This window comes from Pinus tabuliformis, chromosome 9 (genome assembly GCF_031772625.1).
Source record: "Pinus tabuliformis cultivar Carrire ecotype Pingquan chromosome 9, CPIR1, whole genome shotgun sequence".
Lineage (NCBI taxonomy): Eukaryota > Viridiplantae > Streptophyta > Pinopsida > Pinales > Pinaceae > Pinus > Pinus tabuliformis.
The window spans coordinates 460315601-460336702 of NC_142307.1; the positions used below are offsets into that span (position 1 = coordinate 460315601).

General features: G+C 41.0%; 1 protein-coding gene across 1 annotated transcript in view; it reads left to right on the forward strand.

Annotated features, from left to right (window-relative positions):
• Nucleotides 1–3185: 3185 nt before the first annotated feature.
• Nucleotides 3186–21102, forward strand: part of LOC149149181 (uncharacterized) — a 135579-nt gene continuing 117662 nt past the window's right edge. The window contains exon 1 of the mRNA XM_089445559.1: nucleotides 3186–3662. Within this exon, the coding sequence (XP_089301685.1) occupies nucleotides 3246–3662 (417 nt within the window). The 5' untranslated portion in view covers nucleotides 3186–3245. The remainder of the gene's footprint in view (nucleotides 3663–21102) is intronic.

Here is a 21102-nt window from a genome sequence, read left to right on the forward strand (position 1 = left end):
AATAAGGGGCTAAACAACAGGGATCCGTATGTAGCTTTAAAACAAAATATTACCACATACTCTCAGCAGGGAGAAGTTCTTTTAGTGGGACATTTCAATGTTAAAACAACAAATCATCAAACTAGTATTATTTGTTTCAAAGAGAATCACAATCCTATTTGGCTCACTGAAGAGGATAATCCCCAATGGGTGAGGCGTTCAGAAGATGACAAAGTTAGCAATCATTTTGGAGAGGAGTTGCTTACACTATGTGGTGCTTTCAACTTAATTATTTGAAAAGGTCTAGATAGATGGAAAAGGTCTGGGAACTTCACTTGCAACACATACAATGGGGCAAGTGTCATTAAGTATGTGATTTATTCACAAAGTTTGATAGAAAAGATAGACGAAGTTAATATTGGAGAGCATATTTGGGACTTAAAATCAGACCATAACCCAATTTATATAATGTTATCATGGTTAGAAGAAAGACAACATAGGAGGAAAACCCAATGCTATCGGAAATCACTATCAAGGGGAAAAATTATTCTAACACAATAAAATTGTACTATCTTCAAGACAATGTTAGAGAGATTAATTCAGAAGGAGAAAACTGGTTTCAAAAGCTTCAACAGTCCTGAGTTAACAAATATAATTCAAAGCGCACTTGAAAAGTGCAAAAGAGAGAAAAATAGAAAATCAGAATCAAATTGTTTTCCTGTAAATGCTTGGTTTGATGAGGAATGCAAAATGGCAAGGAGAACTTTGAAAAAGACAAGCAAGAAGAAGATGAATGTAAATTTATATAAGCAAATACTAAAAAGGAAAAAAGATGAGTTCATGCAAACAAGGCGAGAAGAGTTAATATATCTAAGCAAGAATAATCCAAAGCTTTTTTGGTAGGAACTTCAACCAAGGAAGAAACAAATTGAAAATAATATTACAACGAATCAATGGTTTGAATATGCAAGATAACTCTACGAGAAAGAATCAGAGGCGAAGCCTCCCCCCTAGGATCAACACAACTACAAAGCTCTTCACGTTACAAGAGGTGGAGATTGGAATTAAGAAGCTGAAAACAGGAAAGGAAAAGGACTTGGTTGAACTTCAAGCAGAGTATCTAAAATGGGGAATGAACACTCTTGCATCGCACATCATGGAAATATTCAACAACATCATTCAACAAGGATTCCCAAGAGACTGGACAACTAGTCTAGTAATACCCCTTTTTAAAAGTGGAGACATTAATAATCCTTCCAATTATAGAACCATTATGATCAATGTTTTGTTTGCAAAGTTTTTCAGCACCATGGTGGAAAATATAATTAGTAAGTGGGTAGAAATAAAAGAAAAGAGGGCAAGCAGGTTTTGGGTCGAAGCATTCTATAGTGGACCATGGTATCACGTTGAGACACATTGTTGAAAAGGTTTGGGAGGACAAAGAGGAATTATTTTGCTGCTTTGTTGACTTCAAAAAGGCATTTGACAATCCCTAGAGATAAGTTGTGGTGTAGAATAGAAGAGCTTGAAATTCCTTTGCATTATAGAGCTGATGTCCATAGACTTTATGAAGAGGTGAAAGTTAAAATTAGAACCTCAGCAGGTATTACAGAAATATTTAGAAGTGACATTGGAGTCAAGTAAGGTTGCCCTCTATCCCCTGCTATTTTTGGTTTATATATTGATAAACTGGAAGAGTGGCTAAATTTCAGGTGGAGATGGTGCTCAGTTGGGGGAGTTTGTGATAAAGCTTCTTTTATATGATGATGATCTTGTATTGATTTCCAAATCGGCCCATGGATTGCAGATGCACCTATATGCCCTTGAGCATTTTTATAGAGCAATGGGAATGCAAGTCAATACTAGCAAGACCAAAATAATGATTTTCTCTAATAAAAGGAAGCATAGCCAGCATATGTTCTTCTTTGAAGGTATCATTCTTGAAGAAGTAAATGAGTACAAATACCTTGTGATTGATTTCAACAACAAACTTAATTGGGAGGACTGCATAAAGAAGAGAATTTTAGGAGGGTGGAAAGCATTATATGCTCTTCAAAACAGATGTAGAGAGGCAAAGTTATGGGATTGGAAAACGATTAAAGTGTTTTTTGGACTCCTAGTGTGTCGAGTGATGTTATATGGGTGTGAATTGTGGGCTAGGAGCATCCCCGTCTCAAAATGGAAACAAATTGAGAAAATCCAAAAACACTTGATCATGAGCAAGTTCAAAATAAAAAGTTCAGTACCTTATGAGATAAAGTTGAGTGAAATAGGAGCAACTCCCATCGAAGCAATTGCTATGGTGTGGCTCATAAGATATCTAAAAAGAATTGAGCAAATGGGAGTAGGTAGATGACCTAATGTTATATTAAATGAAGGCATGAGTGAAAGAAAGAAAACATGGATGAGCAAAACTACACATGGATGCAAAAATGGAATATCTACCTCAATGCTTGTCCCACAAATAGCAAGGAGCTAACGAATTTTGTTATGGAGAAGTTTCTTAAACGGGTATGGGGAAAAGAGTTGGGTAGAAAGAAGCACTACATTGAGGAATTCAACCCTACATGTGATCTACAACAAAAAGAGTTCATTGGAGCTAACATTCTGTGGAGGGCAAAGGTTCTTATTGCTCAATTAAGAACCAACTCGCATCAACTTTGGTGTGCAACAAGACGGTGGAAAATGCCTAAAGAAGCTTGGGAAGAACATGTGTGTAGATTTTGCACGTCTGGGGCAGTGGAATCGGAAAAACATTTCATTTTGGAATGTGATGCATTCAAAGACATCAGAGAAAATTATGAGAATATGTTAGCATCGGTTTCTTGGCATTGTCTTTTTAATGAAGGGATTGTTAGAAGATTAGGCTATCTCATCATCAAATTGAATAAGAAAATAATTGAATTGAAAAAGTGAAAAACAAAAAACGATGATCCCATCAACTTTTTGTAATTCAATAGACTTTAAAATATCATATCATTTCAATAAATCCCAATCGGAAGAGACATTGAGCTTCATTGGATTGGATAACCGTCCAAACTAAATATAAACCATTTGAAATAAGAGCAAGAGGAAGTGATTTGGGAAGAGAAGTGGATATTAACGATGTTTATTAAACTTTCAGCTTTCTAAGAATAATTAGGAAACCGACTTTGTGGTGCAAAATGGTCCAAAGTTTCGGATAAGAAAATCGAAAATAAATATCGCAAAAATGGCACGGAAGCACTGCTCTGTTCAGGCCCCGCCATCACAAAGAAGAGCATGCAATGTTGGAGGCATTGGGATGTATCACGATGTATTTGTCATGGAGCACTGATTCCAACTTTATTCCGTGTAACACCTCCTACTTAGAGCTGTTGCGCAGAAAGTCTGGATATGAAGTGCCATGCAACCAATCAATACAGACATTATTTCACACCACCCGTTATGGAAGTGGCAGGAAACTCGGAGGAAGAATTATGGCTAAAGTTGGGAGGAGAGACGAGGAGTTGGAAGGGGGAGGGGACGAGAAGACGCAGGATTTGCTTGTGGAAATAGCAATGTTGGAGGCCCAGAAGGTGCAGGTGATCGAGTTTGTGAAAGAGCGCTCTACCCATCTGGCTGAAATTGCAGAGCAAGCTAATTCTGAGTTTCAACAGGTTGCAGACGACACCATGAAAGGAATGGATGAAGTAGGCATCAAGGTATCCCATCTAACGACATTTTTTTCATTCTCGCTAGTGAAGTATGATGTCTTATGGGAATACAACGAACCAATTAAAGAAAGGAACAGAAGAACCATGCCCTGCATCAATTGGAATACAGACCATTATAAGTAGGTTTCTATAATAATTCATCTTAAGAACAGATTAAGAATTGAAGTATCCCAATTCTTGTCCCCAATTGTGGTTATAATCCTCTATGATGTTTATGTTTGCCACTTTACGCGTTAGTAAAATTGTAACTAAGAAAGCATCGTAAAGGCAACAATCACAAGCAAAGCCGTCCGCAAAATCATGTCAAAGAAAGGTGTTAAGACTAAAATCAGAATAAAATTCTAGTACATTGAACTAAAGGCAATACAACTTTAGTAAATTTAACTCATGTTGTTGAAGGTGGATGGCATATCCATTGGAGTTGTTCTGTTTCTTTCCAAAGTGGCATGATTTCATATTAGAAAAGGAGCACACATAGAACCAAGAGATAGAGCAGGTATAGAATGCATAGAAGGACTTGCACAATGAAGAAAACTCATGTGTATGTCTTCGATTCTTACGAATAAAAAGCCACAAACATTTATTTATGATCCTTAATTCTTGGGAAAAACAAAGAGTTGAGGTGGATTTCTAGATTTAGAGAAGTAGACCAATCAAGGGTGAGGCTTCATATTGGTCATTGGTAACTAAAGGCCAAGGAGGTGGAATTGAATGTGGAAGCAACCATATGTGAAGCTCTCTTTCCATCTCTCATTTCTCTTGGATATTTTGGGTTTTATGTTGAGTAGCTATTGTATGTTCTTGATGGGATATTCTTTAAAAGGCAAACTTTTGCACATGAAAGGGGCTAATTGTGAGGTTGTAAACCCTCCTTAGCTCTTGATGTAATTGTGGATTTTGACAAAGATTTCTGCTATGATAAAAGATCTAATATGACACATGTTAATGTCTCATTTCATCCGATGAGGTTATTCATAAAGGTGTAAGTTGTAGCTTGGGTTGTCGATTCATTTGAAGGTTGTCATTCTTGATTTTTTTTCCTTTTTTTAATCTCATGTTATGGTTCATCCTTCACTACTCTTATGGTTGCACTTTATCTATTGGCTATATATTCTTAGTGTTGATGGTGCATATTGTATAAGGACCCTCATTTACTCTCATAGCCTAAAAGATCTATTTGGACTAGTCATGGCACATCATTGATGGCTTGACAACATCTTCTTCCACATGATGTAAATCCCTCTTTATTTCTATTACTTGATTCCATAATCCTTGTATTGACAATGGTCTCAGAAACCTTATCTCTCTCTACTTCTCCTTCGTCCACCCCCAACCACAACTCCACTCCCCTGCACCACCTTCCTTTTTTGTAGAGATTGTGTTGCATCCTACACCACCCGCCTTAAGGAGTTGCTCCTCTCTATTTCATACTTTAGATCATTGGACATAAACATTGCCAAATATGAGATACTTTCCTCAATCCTCATGGAAGTAGCCCTTGATTCCTATCCCCACTCTACTCATTGTTACACCCATAAACCTACCCATGGCTCCTATCCCACGAAGTAGTGGTTTGATGATTATTGCAAATCCCTCCATAAACAACTCCTTCTCACCCTCATTCATGATCCATTTTCCTCCCCTCACCTCCGCAAAACATATCATAACTTCGCTGTAAAAACAAACATTTATCTCCCAAAGGAGATGGAAACTTTGTAATGCCATTCACCACTAATAAAAGGCATTGATTGATATAGCATACCCAAGGTAATGCACACTTACCACCTTCCATGTTTCCCTTATATCCACTTTCATTTTTTGGGTTGATTGTCATTGGTCATTGGGACTTGCATCCTATGTCCTTGTCTCTGAGTCAGGGCACAAAATTTTTCCCTAAGAGGTTGATGCAGCAGAAAGAAAGCTAAAGGCATATGAAGCTACAAATGAAATAAAATAAAAAATTCAAAATATGGTTGGGACATTGAATAAGCACGTGGGTAAAAGCCTACATGAGCTCTACCCCCCTCATTAGCCATTGCCTAGTTCCTAAGCATTTCATGCCCTATATGAAAAAAGAAACATATGAATGTTCCAACCCCAACGAGCGATAAAATACCACATCTTTAAGGGGTATTGAAAAAGCATAAAGCAAGATGGGTCACCTAAGCTATGCAAGAAAGAAAGACAAATCATTTAAGGCACACCAGAGGGGTGTACCATGGCTATGGCCATCTTCCTTGAAGTATTTCCCATTCCATAACCACAATTATCACATGCATCTATGGATTGATGTGCTTACCTGTGATATATCCCTCCCCTTAGGGGATGGAAGCACCTAATAGGGCTAATTGCATAATCATCCCTACTATAAGTTTAGTAAATTTCTTACAAATCATAAGCTAGAAAGGCATTTGAAGGCAAGGTTTGTGTGAAGTATTTTTGTGTCCCTAACTTTGAATATGGCCCACTATGATGCTTTAATGTTTTTGTCTCTTATGATGTTGATCTCACTTGATCTCAAGGGTATGTTTTAGGTGGTTTGTCACACATGCAATGGAATCCCTTGAGCAATGGCTTGACAACTTTGTAGGACATTGAAGAGGACATCTAGCCTAGATTGAGAGCACATATGACACTGCAAGCACAATGTTGCGCTTTCTTAGATGAGCACTGGGCTTTGAGCAACCTCCACATGGTTGTATGCTCCTTGCTACACCTCCATATGTTGAAACACTGAGCCAAGAAGACAAGGCATTGACTTGATTGATGATGTGCCCAGATGGACCTAGGATGCCCTTGGGCTAGCCTTGAACTTTCTTGATGGATGTTGCCTTGTTCCAGAGACTAGATGATAATGGAGACCACTTGAGATGGCTTGGGAGGGCTAGAGCACCCTATTTTGATACCACCATTGATATTAGGGTTTCCACGTCACCCAAGCATGCGCTAGAAGGGTGATGTAAGCCTTCTTGATGATGACATCTTGGTGGAGGAGATGTTACTTGGAGATGTACCCATGCAATTTGATGATGTCCCTTGGAGTGAGGATCACTCTTGGATCCATTTTGTCACTTGCTTGATGGAGATGCCCATTTTTGGAGGATGATGTCATGTTGGAGAGCCTTTCCTCCCACATGTGTGGAGGATTTATGACATTTTTATTATGATTTATCATTTGTAAAGCTATCTTTAATTCGAGTCATGGCCTATTAGCCTAGTTGAATACTTCAAATAAAACTTTCAGGGCTTTTTAATTGTAAATTAATGAAAAATGACTTGGTTTCCCTCATATAAATAGAGGGAAGTCATTTTCATGGGATCATGATCATGCACATTCATCTCTCTTCTCTTGAGTGAGCATGTCTTAGTTTTTTTTTTCTTGGACGCAATGGTTAAATAATGGTGCAAGTTGTCTTGGGGAGGATATTTTTGCATGGAGAGACTATCTGGTGGATTGATGAAGTGATTCTTGCTCGAATTGTGTTGTTTAATGCTATCTTCTCCCATTTTGCATGCTATTTTATGAAAGTAGGGTTTATCTTGTGCCATATTAAAAAGGGCAATATCTTAAGTCTTGTTTCTATGTGATCATGCAAAATTTGTCATTCGAGAATCCATCAAAGGAACACGTTTTCATGCATCCTTTGATTTCAAATCTCTTATGAAAGAAGTTGATACGGTTTCTAAGAGAAGCAAATTAGGCTTCCACCGTCTCTATCCAAGTCCTTCCATCATTGACCTCACCCTAACTGAATAGAGGCACTAATCTGTTTGACGAGATCACTTGTAATTTCTCTTTTTCCTTTTTTTCTTGGTAGCTAGGGTTAGGGTTTGGTTTAAATTTGAATTTAATAGTATTTTATTCCTATATGTTATTGTCCTTTAGATGTAAATTGTATTAAATATCATTTGGCAAGTAAAATCTAGCATTTATTGCATGTTTTTATTGCAAATATAGAGATGTCTCTGTCGTCTAGGGTTTATATTGTTGTTTTATGCATTTTTAATGATTGAAAACCTAAAGTTGAACTATCCCTTGCTTACTCCTTGATAGCCTTTAAATTCTTTGTTGATCTTATTATTTATAGGCTATTTCTATTGAAATTTGTAACTAGGTTCGGTCTTCATAATATTTTATGTACTCTTGATCTTATGTATTTGATGTAAAAAGAAAAAGAAAATTATTATTATTATTTTTATAGCATGGGTTTCATGCTCAAGTTTATTTTGTTCTAGGTCAAAGCACCCATTGTGTGCTTCTAGGTTTTGTCATAGAGTCAAGAAGTCATAAGAGTCATTGTCATATGTATTAGACCCTATTGGGCATTTTGTAACAAGTCAAAAGAATTTATTTTGAGTCAAAAGTGTCAAAATACCCCTCCAAGACCAAGTCAGCCTAGCAGTGAAGAAGTCAACCTAATTAGGGCTATTCGTCTTCTTGGAAGCCTATATATAAGAGACCATTCGACCTCATTTGGAGACTCACTCACTCATTCGATCAAGGAAGCAAGAAGGCTAGTGAAGGTCTAGAAGGAAGAAGGAAGACAAAATTTCGATTTTTCTCTCTCTCTATCTCTCACACGTGCAAAAGAGGCTAGGGTTTTTGCAGCTACAAGGATGAAATTTCTGAGCAACAATAGAGGGATGAAATCTGAAGTAAAAAAGTCAAGTTGATCACCTACAAGCCCTTGAAGAAGAAGCAGGTCAAGCGAAGGAAGGAAGAAGCCTAAAGGAGCCCTAATCACCAACATGTGCAAAATTGCAGTAAATTGCAGGAGGGCTGAAGTTTGTTGCTAGGGCCTAAGTTGTGCATTTGGAAGAGATTTGACTTGGTTTGACTTGGTGAAGAGAAGCACATCCTCAAGAAAGTTGACTTGGTCTTGGAAGGGTCTTGGTCTTAGGTCTAAGGGTCTTGGAATTCATCATTTGAAAATTCTATAAGAAGAGAAAATATTTTTGTGGGTTTTTCTCTCTAAGATAGGTTTTGGCCCTGCCTTGCAACCTACATCTTGTGTCTATTTGTTCTATTGATCTTCATGTTTTGGTCGTTGTTTGATGATAAGAACATTTTAATAATAAGAGAGGAAGAAGCTAACCATAAAGAAAAGTAAAAGAATATCACAAGCAGTTATCAAGTTAAAGATAAATCACTTCGATTGTAGCCCTATTTATTTCTCAACATGTTATCAGAGCTAAGGTTGACAAAAGGCATAATGAAGATCACTACATCCTTGAAGAAGTCATTGAAGTAGTTTTCTATGATGACAAAACATCTCAAGCAAGGCATCAAAGCATTTGGGGATCTCTTATTATCTATCAAGAACTATATGACCAATACCTTCATTACAAAGGATTTGAATGAAGGACTATTCTAAGCACTTCTAGGTACTTTTGAAGAGGAAAACATATGGGTAATTGACAGTGGAGTTTCTAGACATATGATAGGTGAACATGGACAACTAAAGACCCTATCAAAAGGAATATCTTCTCATTCAGTCAAGCTTGGAGATAAAAATAGCTATGCAGTATGATGAATTGGATCAACCACGTTGGATCTAGAAGACAGAGGAAACATACATCACAACAGCATCCTATATGTCCTAGGTTTGAAGAAAAATTTACTTTCCATTTCTTGTCTAAGAAGATAAAGGAGATATAATTGCTTTTGTTGATGGAAAAGTTATGGTATGGGGTAAGGGCCCTAGCATTAATAATGCAAAAATCATTGGGATTTGTGAGGGTAGACTCTACAGATTTCTTACTGTTAATTTTAGGTATGTTCTATGCTTAGAGCAATTTATTTCAATTTTCACAATTAGCTCAATATCTTTTCCAGATTAGCAATCACATCAACATTAAAGTAAACTGCAGATAGAACATAAACATAAATCGCAGAAGACAAGCCAAGACAAGAGGACACAAGATGTGGTGCTAGCCAGGGACAAACCCCAATGTGGGGAACCCTTGATCAATTCTTCTTATATGTTCTTCAATAGTCCAGCACAGAGAGAGAGAGATAGTACGTTTACAACGGAAGCCAACACTTTGATTTATCTAGATAAGAGCATAGATCATCTCAAGGAGGATGATACATGAGATCAGTTGAAGACATGCTGCTTCAACTGATTCTCCAAGGTGACTCCTTCACCTATCGTTGTACTGCATTTCGTCATCATGTTGCACCTCACTATGCTGCACCTTGCTGCACCCATCATCACTATGCTACATCTCATCATGCTTCATTAATCATGATTGTACCCATCATTGTACTGCATTATGTGCCATTGCTGCACCATGTTGCCATACTGACCTATGTGCTGGCTGCATCTTGCTTGTCCCTAGCTTGCTTGTTGTCCTTTGCATGCTTGCTGTTGTATGCTAGTTGTTCGTTGCATGCTAGTTGTAACATTGCATGCTTGGTGTATTTGCTGCTAAGTACCATACAATTGTCCCAATGTTAGTTAGTTGTCCCTTGCACGCTGCTCTACTTCGGAGACAGATGCTCAGGCTGTTCCGTCAGTTTCGGCAATTTCGGTTGTTCCCGACAGTGTTGGCAATTCCGGCTATTCCTGGCTTTTCCCGGCAGTTCCGACAGTTCCCGACAGTTACGACTTCTGCCCTCTGTGTCAACTTTCCTGGTAGTTCCGATAGTTCTGACTGTTCCCGACAGTTCTGGCTGTTCCTGGTAGTTCCGGCTATTCCCGGCAGTTCCGACAGTTCCCGCAATTTCTGCTATTCTCGGCAGTTCCTGCAGTTTCCGGCAGTTCTGGCAGCTCCGACAATTCCGACTATTCCTGGTAGTTCCGGCAGTTCCAGCAGTTCCCGACAGTTTCGACCTTTCCCAACAGTTCTAGCTTTTCCTGACAGTTCTGGCAGTTCCCGGCAATTCTGGCAGTTCCGAGTTTTCCCGGCAGTTTCGACAGTTCCGGCTTTTCCCGACAATTTTGGCTATCCCCGACAGTTCCGACAATTTCGGCTATCCCCGACAGTTCCAGATTTTGCCCTCTTGATTAGGGTAGCGTTATCTCTTAGGATCTCTCCTCCTACTAAAACCCAAAAACAAGTAGAGAGGAAGAGATCCAAAGTGTGTTGAAATGGCTTGAAGGCCACCTCTATTTATACTAAAATGTTGAGCACAAGTGGGGTTTATTTGGTTGTTGGCCGACCTTGATGAATTGTCCCATAACACAAATAAATTCATATCTCCATGAATACTTATCGGAATTGGATGATCTTTAGATCAATCCTACACCTCTCGATGAGAGGGATCCAAGAAAAATATCATCTCCCATTAATAAGGTCACCCACATGGAGTTTGGCCCTAGTTGCCAATTTTAACACTCCCTCTCAACTAGGGAGAACTCCATCCGTTGATCCATATGTATGACTGTACTATCTTTGTCATCAGTGCCCTGCACTGCTCTGCTCTGTTGAGCTCTGCTTTGCTCTACTCTGCTTTGCTGAACCATGAAGAAGAAGAATTGATCGAGAATTTCTCATACCATTCTCTACTGACCCGAAGTCAGTTTCATCTGAAGAGAGCGTGTCACATCACTTTTACTGGCCCGAAGTCAGTTTTATTGATCCTAGATCAATATCACAAGAGAGTGTCTCAAACCACTCATACTGATCCCAGATCAATGGAGGTCATCCTAGCATAGGGAGTACGATAGATACATCGATGCGTCCATCGATAGTACTACTATGGTCCCTAACCCCATTTCCCTGCTCATTGATCAGATGAGAGGTACTTCCCATGAGTCCCAGACTGCATGGGTAGGATGCCTCGACAGGAGAACTAATCATCCTGTCCACAGGAGAATGAATCATCCTGCCCCACAGTTGCCATGGGAGAACTAATCGTCCAGGCCCACAGGAGAACTAATCATCCTGTTTCATAGTTTCCATGGGAGAACTAATCATCTCGGCCCACAGGAGAACTAATGCCATGGGAGAACTAATCATCCTGGCCCACAAGAGAACTAATCATCCTGTTCCACAGTTGCCATGGGAGAACTAATCATCCTAGCCCACAGGAGAACTAATCATCCTATTCCACAGTCGCCACGGGGTATCACAGGGGAAGGTTGAACCTGTCATCTTGTACATAGCGCACCACCAGGGGAGGGTGAGTCGCCTTGTGGTCATATGTTGCTCCAGTAAGTACCCCAAGCCCCCCAGAGCTTCCAGAGCTCAATGCATGCAACATGCAGGACCCTTATAAGAAGGTCTCTCAACGACTCCAAGTTGTTCAAGAAAGTCACAAATTTGACCTTTCCTCGGGGCTTTGACAAAATGTTTGCGACCTGTCCACAATTTCAATGCGATGGAGCCTCCTTGCTCATCGACTTACCATATCCCAGATAAGGCAGTATTTGATGTCTATATGCTGGAGCAATCATCGAATACAGGATTCCTCAATAATCGAATCCCCCCTCTAGTTGCCACAGAGAATCACAATGGTATTCATCATGTTTACAAACAACTCACTTAAGAGCTTCTGCAACCATGCAGCTTCACACGAGATCATATTCGTAGCTATGTATTCGGTTTCGACGGTGCTTATAGTAACCGACTTCTGCTTCCTGCTCATCCATGATATCGAAGCAGAATCCAAAGAGAACCAGCACTGAGAAGTGCTCTAGTGATCCTCCACACTGCCTGCCCAGTCAACATTCGAATAATCATGCAGTTTCATATTTCCGGTAGTGTATCTCAATCCATGAGAGATTGTGCCCCGAAGAAATCTCAGAAGATTCTTGGCACCAATCTAGTGAGGCTCAACCAAATATGAGCTCACCATGCTAACTGCAAAACATATATCTGGACGGAAGTTCACCAAGAACATCAACGCGAATGAGTTTATGAGACTCAGAGGCATTTTCCAAATCTGGTCCGACATCACTACCATATAACTTATGAAATTTAAGATCCTCGAGGTATTCACAGGCTTGCAGTTTATCATTTTACATTCGGAATCCAACTCCCTCTTACTTGTGCAAATGAGAGGGTCTGCACCTGTCTGAAATAGGTTGTCCTCATAAGGTGTTGGTATGAGACGTCTATCATCCACAACCTTCAAACAATGGTTTGGATCGGCTTCACTCTTAGTGAATCTCAGCTTCATCTGACAGCTATCAATCCTCTCATACTATGCTCAGGGAGTTTTGCTTCAAGCCATATAGGGCTTTCTTCCACTTGCATACGTGAAATTCCTGATCATCAATCTCAAACCCCTCGGGTTGTTCCAAACTTGTGGACCTGCTACATGAGGGGAATGGTCCCCTTGTAAGATTTTCCTTCAATACATCTCAGACATGTACTTTCATGCTCTTTTTGAATTCAGGCATCCGTGTCACCATCTAACTCACAGACCTCTGGTGCTATGTGCCAATGGACATGGTCCCCAGTGGACTTCCTGCAACTTGATACAACCCTGCACTCAAAAACATCTTTGAAAATTCTATTTTCAAACACGTACCTTTCCATCAATGAGTGCCACCTCGTTACCTTTGACTTCCATTGTTGAAATGGACACCAGGTTCTTCTTGCGATCAGGTACATAAAATAGATTCTGTAAATTAATCGAGTTACCCTCATTCAATTGAGGGGTAACATTCCCTACACCCTTTCCGGGATAAGTGGCATCATCTCCAAGTATAATCCCACAATTGTTTCCATCTCTACCAAATTAGAGAGTGCACCCTTCTATCCGATCAAGTGCCTTGAAGCACTACAATCAATAAGCTAGATTCCCAAAGAATCTGAAGGAGAGGGCCAATACCGGAGGACAGTGCTACAACATACCTCACAAAGATCACTTCAGTGAGAGATGGGTTGGCAGCCGTAGGTGAGATGATTGCACCCACTGAGTTGGTGAGAATTGCTTTGAATGGTATTCCCAAGACTTTGGAGAATTTTGTGGATGGCATTGTTGCACGAGAAAACTTTCCCGATTGGGAGAGGTTGTGGGATGATTGCATTCAGAATGAGATCAGAAAGAACCATCTTGGGGCAGCCAAACAGGTGGATGAGGATGACAATGTGGCATTGTTAGCAAGAGGCAAGAAGGGTAGAGCAAAGAAGCAAGCTTCCAATAGTGGAGGCAAAGGCAAAGGTAAAGGAAAGCAATAGAACAAGGAGAAGGACTATTCCAAAGTCAAATGTTGGAATTGTCAAAAGTTGGGACACTATGCTGTTGTGTGTTCAGAGAAGAAGAACAAGAAAGGGAAAGACAAACCCATTGCAGCTTTTGCAGAGATAGAGAGCTTCCCAGAGAGATTTGATCGGGAGTTTAGGTTCATAGCTTGTGAGGCCACTAGTGCAGGATCACTTGCCATACAGGTTCAGAGGGAGTGTGCATTCCCTGCTAATAGCAGAGCATCTTCTAGCAGTGGTGCTTCCCACCACATGACAGGAGTCAGAGAGTACTTCTCAGAGCTTTCAGAGGTTGATACTGATATGGAGATAGTACTTGGTGATGACATCATTGTTAGAGCAGTTGGTGTGGGGACATTGACATTTGATAGGGGACCCAAACCTTCCTTGAAAGTGTCAGATGTTCTATATGTGCCTGGAATGAAGAAGAACCTGATATCCGTCTTAGCACTTGAGGATAGAGGGTATGATGTGTTGTTCAGGAGAGGGCAGGTGCTTATATATCCTAGGGGAACTCCAACTTCTTCAGCTAGAGAGATTGGTGTGCGCCATGCCAAGGTGTACAAGTTCTCATTCCAGCCCTTGATGGCGTTGAGTAGTAGTGTTAAATTAGCAATTACGGCCAAACTCCATGTGGGTTAGCTTATTTATGGCAGCTTATATTTTTATTGGATCCCTCTCGTCGAGAGGTGTAGGATTGATCCAAAGATCATCCAATTCCGATAAGTATTTATGGAGATATGAATTTATTTTCATTATGTAATTATTATCAAGCCAACCAGCTCTTACGTAGGCTCAAGAAGCCCAATAAACGTGTCTATTCATCATCCACGTTTTAGTATAAATAGAAGAGGATTTGAAGTCATTTGAAGACACATCTTCTTCATGTGTGATCTCCTCTCCACGCCTTGGGTTTTTGGAGAAGGAAAAACACATAAAGGATACGTTGGCCTATGTACAAATAATGCCCTAGATCTAAAACGCAGGAGCAACGATTGTGAAGAAGTCTAGACGTAGATGAGGGGAGAAGATCCCAGGCACGTGAAGCCCTAAACGCTGTGATGAATTAGTCAACGCATGATAGCTGCAGTCAATAGTTGCAGTCACACGTGGAATGAACACTGTCATATATAGAACCTGCTGTTTGGAACGCAGTCTTATATAACCCGCAGTAACGTGAAGGGTAGCCACAGTAACATCAAGGGGTTGCCGCAGTAACGTGAAGGGTAGCCACAGTGGAAACTCAACGCTGTGATGAAGGACCACACCACATAGTACATACAAGGTACGCACAGTCATGCAAAAGGAACGCAGTCATGGTAGCAAACTTAACAGCAACACTCAAACCTTATACGATGTCCTGTAGACTCATATACACACAAGCCCTAGATCCGGCAGCGTGGTAGAGATACATGAAATATGTACACAGCAACATAGGTCATATATGGAATACGTTGCAATTAAACGCTGTCATACGCAACAATTCTATACATGCAGTCATATAATATACCATGCAATCATATGCGCAATAAATATATTGGAATGCAGTACCAAACAGAGATAAATATGGGGTATGGAACGCAGAAGGAATGCAGCCATATGTATATGTATGGAACGCAGTCATTTAAATGGAATGCAGTCACATATATACGCCTCATGATGGAATGCAGTTATATATATATGCTGTGTATGGAATGCAGTCATATAGACAGTCATATCCCTGATTCACACAGCTAACCCTATTCGGAAAACAATGGGACTGCATGGAGTATTGCGTAAGCTGCTTTGCTAGGTTGCAAGCCATAGCAAGCAGCTAAGTCTGATATGTATACGAACTCCATAATAAGCAAAAGAAAGATAGCTTGGGCAGCATTATGAACAGCATGATGTATGATATAATGTGCATGTGCAGCAGCATGATCTGTAGCACTATGAGATCATGTGCATGGGCAGCACAACGATACGTGGCGCAGAGGTAGCAACATGATGATGATGCACATTAGTTTGAGCAGCATGATGATGGATAAGATCATGGACATGGGCAGCATGATGATAATCATGATTAGTACAGCATGGTGCAGTATGCAGTGGTGCAACTAGAGGACCAAATGCAACACGATGATAGGTGAAGGAGTCACCTTGAGAATCAGTTGAAGCAGAATTTCTTCAACTGATCTCATTGTTATACGAAATGATCTATGCTAGATCTAGATAAGTCAAAGTGTTGACTTCTGTTGTAAATGTACTCTCTCTCTTTCTCTGCTGAACTTTGAAGACTAAAGAAGATTTGATCAAAGGGTTTCCCCACACATTGTGGGGTTTGTCCCTAGCTTGCACGACATCTTGTGTCCTCTTGTCTTGGCTTGTCTTCTGCGATTTATATCTATGTTCTATTTGCAGTTTATCTTAATGCTGATGTGATTGCTAACTGTGAAAATTGAAATAAATTGCTTTAGCATAGAACATACCTAAACCTAACATGGTATCAGAGCTGAGGTGAAGACAATGCCCAAGCAAGAGTGAAAGAGCAATCACCGAAGACAGTTGGGACAAGACAGAAGGATCAATGGGTTCCTCATAATTCACCTAGAGTGAAGTTGAAGCAGAGAATGTTATCAGAATGACGCAACAAAAGTTTCTGATGGCATACCTAAAGATCACTTCATTGGGAAGTTCGGATCTAAGGGTGGATGGAAAGGCAGATGTCTTGGTTATAAGTTCGACCCTCATGCGAAGGAGTGTCCAAATTGTAGAGATGTAGCTCATCAAGGACATGGCCGACTCTTCAAGGAAGCAAGGAACCCCAGGAATGGAAGTTGGAGGTTTTAAGGTGGCATTCGTCGATGGAAAGATACGTGTTTAAAAATAGAATTTTCAAAGATGCTTTTGAGTTCAGGGTTGTATTAAGTTACATGAAGTCCATTGACACATAGCACCGGAGGTCTGTGATTCAGATGGTGACAGGGAAGCCTGAATTCAAAAAGAGCATGAAGGTACATGTCTGAGATGTACCGAAGGAAAATCTTATAAGGGGACCATCCCCCTCATGCCACAGGTCCACAGGTTTGGAACAACCCGAGGAGTTTGATTCATGATCAGGAATCTCATGCATGCAGGTGATAGAAAGCCCTCTATGGCTTGAAGCAAGACACCCCGGGCATAGTATGAGAGGATCAATAGCTGTCTGATGAAGCTGAGATTCACTAGGAGTGAAATCGATCCAAACCATTCGAAGGTTGTGGATGACAGACCTCTCATACCGACAACTATGTTTGACAGGTGCAAACCCTCTCATTTGTAGGAGACAGAGGGAGTTGGATTCCGTATGTGTAATGATAAACTGCAAGCCTGTGACTACCTCAAGGATATTAACTTTCAGAAGCTATATGGTAGTGATGTTAGACCAGATTTGGGAAATGCCTCTGAGTTTCATAAACTCAATCACGTTGATGTTCTTGGTGAACTTCCGTTCGGACATATGTTTTGTAGTTAGCATGGTGAGCTCATATTTGCTTGAGCCTCACTGGATTGGTGCCTAGAATATTTTGAGATGTCTTCAGGGCACAATCACTCATGGATTGAGATACATTGCCTGAAATATGAAACTGCATGATTATTCGAATGCTGATTGGGCAGACAGTGTGGAGGATCTTTGGAGCACTTCTTAGTGTTGTTTCTCTTTGGATTCTGCTTTGATATCATGGATGAGCAGGAAGCAGAAGTCGGCTGTTGAAAGCACCGCAGGGACCGGATACATATCTACGAGTATGATCTCGTATGAAGCTACTTGGTTGGGGAAGCTCTTTAGTTAGTTGATTGTGCACATGCTGAATACCACTGTGATTCTCTGTAACAACCAGTGGTGGGATTCGATTATTAAGGAATCCCGTATTCGACGATTGCTCCAACAGATAGACATCAGATACTGCCTTATTTGGGATATGGCAAGTTGATGAGCAAGGAGGCTCCATCGCATTAAGATGATGTATAGGTCGTTACACTTTGTCAAAGCCCCAGGGAAAGATCAAATCTGTGATTTTCCCAAATGACTTGGAGTCGTCAAGAGACCTTTGTACAAGGGTCTTGCATGTTGCATACATGGAGCTCTTGGGGCTTGCGGTTCTTATTGTAGCATCATACGACCACAGGGTGACTCACCCTCCCCTGGTGGTGCACACCTGGAACAAGATGATTCGCTCTCTTGTGGGACAAGATGATTCACTCTCTTGTGGAACAGGATGATTCGCTCTCCTATGTAGTAGGATGATTAGTTCTCCTGTGAGGCCTGGATTGATGTGTTCTCCATGGCGATTGTAGCAGGTTTAATGTGTTCTCCTGTGAGGCCTGGATTGATATGTTCTCCATGGCGATTGTAGCAGGATTGATGTGTTCTCCTGTGAGGCCTGGATTGGTGTGTTCTCCTTGGTGATTGTAGCAGGATTGATGTGTTCTCTTGTGAGGCCTGGATTGATGTGTTCTCCATGGTGATTGTAGCAGGATTGATGTGTTCTCCTGTGAGGTTTGGATTGATGTGTTCTCCATGGCGATTGTAGCAGGATTGATGTGTTCTCCTGTGAGGCCTGGATTGAGGTGTTCCCCATGGCGATTGTAGCAGAATTGATGTGTTCTCCTGTGAGGACAGGATTGATTAGTTCTTCTGTCGAGGCATCCTACCCATGTAGTCTGGGACTCATGAGAAGTACCTCTCATCTGATCAATGAGTAGGGAAATGAAGTTAGGGACCATAGTAGTACCGATGGACGCATCGTTGTATCTACCGTACTCCCTATGCTAGGATGACCTCCATTGATCTGGGATCAATGATACTAGTCTGGGACCAGTGGTACATACTCTGAGACTGACCTCGTGTCAGTGCAAGACTGGTCTGGGACTAGTAAGAGTGGTACATACTATGACGCTGACTTCGGTACGGTTGACACTGGTTTGGGACCAGTGGTACACTCTGAGCCTGCGATACTGGTCTGGGACCAGTGGTAGGAGTTGTACCATACTATGATGCTGACTTCGGGTCGATTGAGACTGGTCTGGGACCAGTGGTACATACTCTGAGACTAACCTCGTGTCAGTGTAGGACTGGTCTGGGACTAGTGAGAGTGGTACATACTATGACGCTGACTTCGGGTCGGTTGAGACTGGTACACTCTCTGAGCCTGCGATACTGGTCTGGGGCCAGTGGTAGGAGTGGTACCCACTATGACGTTGACTTTGGGTCTGTTGAGACTGGTCTGGGACCAGTGGTACGCACTCTGAGACTGACTTTGGGTCAGTGGAGAATGGTATGAGACATTCTCGATCAATTCTTCTTTTTCATAGTTCAGCATAGCTAAGTTGAGCAGAGCAGAGCCAACAGAGCTAGCAGAGCTGAGCAGAGCCAACAGAGCTGAGCAGAGTAGAGCAGAGCCAGCAGAGCTGAGCAGAGCAGAGCCAGTAGAGCTGAGCAGAGCAGAGTAGAGCTAGCAGAGCAGAGCAGAGCATTGATGACAGAGATAGTACAGTCGGACATATAGATTAATGGATGGAGTTCTCCCTAGTTGAGAGGGAGTGTTAAATTGGCAACTAGGGCCAAACTCCATGTGGGTCAGCTTATTTATGGCAGCTGATATTTTTATTGGATCCCTCTCGTTGAGAGGTGTAGGATTGATCCAAAGATCATCCGATTCCGATAAGTATTTATGGAGATATGAATTTATTTTGATTATGTAATTATTATCAAGCTGACCAGCTCTTACGTAGGCTCAAGAAGCCCAATAGACGTGTCTATTCATCATCCACGTTTTAGTATAAATAGAAGAGGATTTGAAGTCATTTGAAGACACATCCTCTTCATGTGTGATCTCCTCTCCACGTCTTGGGTTTTTGGAGAAGGAAAAACACATAAAGGATACGTTGGCCTATGTACAAATAATGCCCTAGATCTAAAACGCAGGAGCAATGATCGTGAAGAAGTCTAGACGTAGATGAGGGGAGAAGATCCCAGGCACGTGAAGCCCTAAACGCTGTGATGAATTAGTCAATGCATGATAGCCGCAGTCAATGCATGGAGCTGCAGTCACACGTGGAATGAACACTGTCATATATAGAACTTGTTGTTTGGAACACAGTCTTATATAACCCACAGTAACGTGAAGGGTAACTACTAACCGCAGTAACATCAAAGGGTAGCCGTAGTAACATCAAAGGGTTGCCGCAGTAACGTAAAGGGTAGCCGCAGTGGAAACTCAAAGCTGTAATGAAGGACCACACCACACAGTCCATACAAGGTACGCACAGTCATGCAGAAGGAATGTAGTCATGGCATCAAACTTAACAGCAACACTCAAACCTTATACGCTGTCCTGTAGACTCATATACACGTAGGCCCTAGATCTGGCAGCGTGGTAGAGATACATGAAATATGTACGCAGCAACACAGGTCATATATGGAATACGTTGCAATTAAACGCTGTCATACACAGCAATTCTATACACGCAGTCATATAATATACCACGCAATCATATGCGCAATAAATATATTGGAATGCAGTACTAGACAGTCATAAATATGGGGTATGGAACGTAGAAGGAACGCAACCATATGTATATGTATGGAACATAATCGTATGTATGGAACACAGTCATTTAAATGGAATGCAGTCACATATATACGCCTCATGATGGAACACAAATATATATATGTTGTGTATGGAATGCAGTCATATAGACAGTCATATCCCTGATTCACACAACTAACCCTATTCGGAAAACAATGGGACTGCATGGAGTATTGCGTAAGCTGCTTTGCTAGGTTGCAAGCCATAGCAAGCAGCGAAGGTTTATATGTATACGAACTCCATAATGAAGCAAAAGAAAGATAGAATGGGCAGCATTATGAGCAGCATGATGTATGATATAATGTGCATGTGCAGCAGCATGATCTGTAGCACTATGAGATCATGTGCATGGGCAGCATAACGATACATGGAGCAGAAGCAACAACATGATGATGATGCACATTAGTTTGAGCAGCATGATGATGGATAAGATCATGGACATGGGTAGCATGATGATAATCATGATTAGTACAACATGGTGCAGTATGCAGTGGTGCAACTAGAGGACCAAATGCAGCATGATGATAGGTGAAGGAGTCACCTTGAGAATCAGTTGAAGCAGAATGTCTTCAACTGATCTCATCGTTATACGAAATGATCTATGCTAGATCTAGATAAGTCAAAGTGTTGACTTCTGTTGTAAATGTACTCTCTCTCTC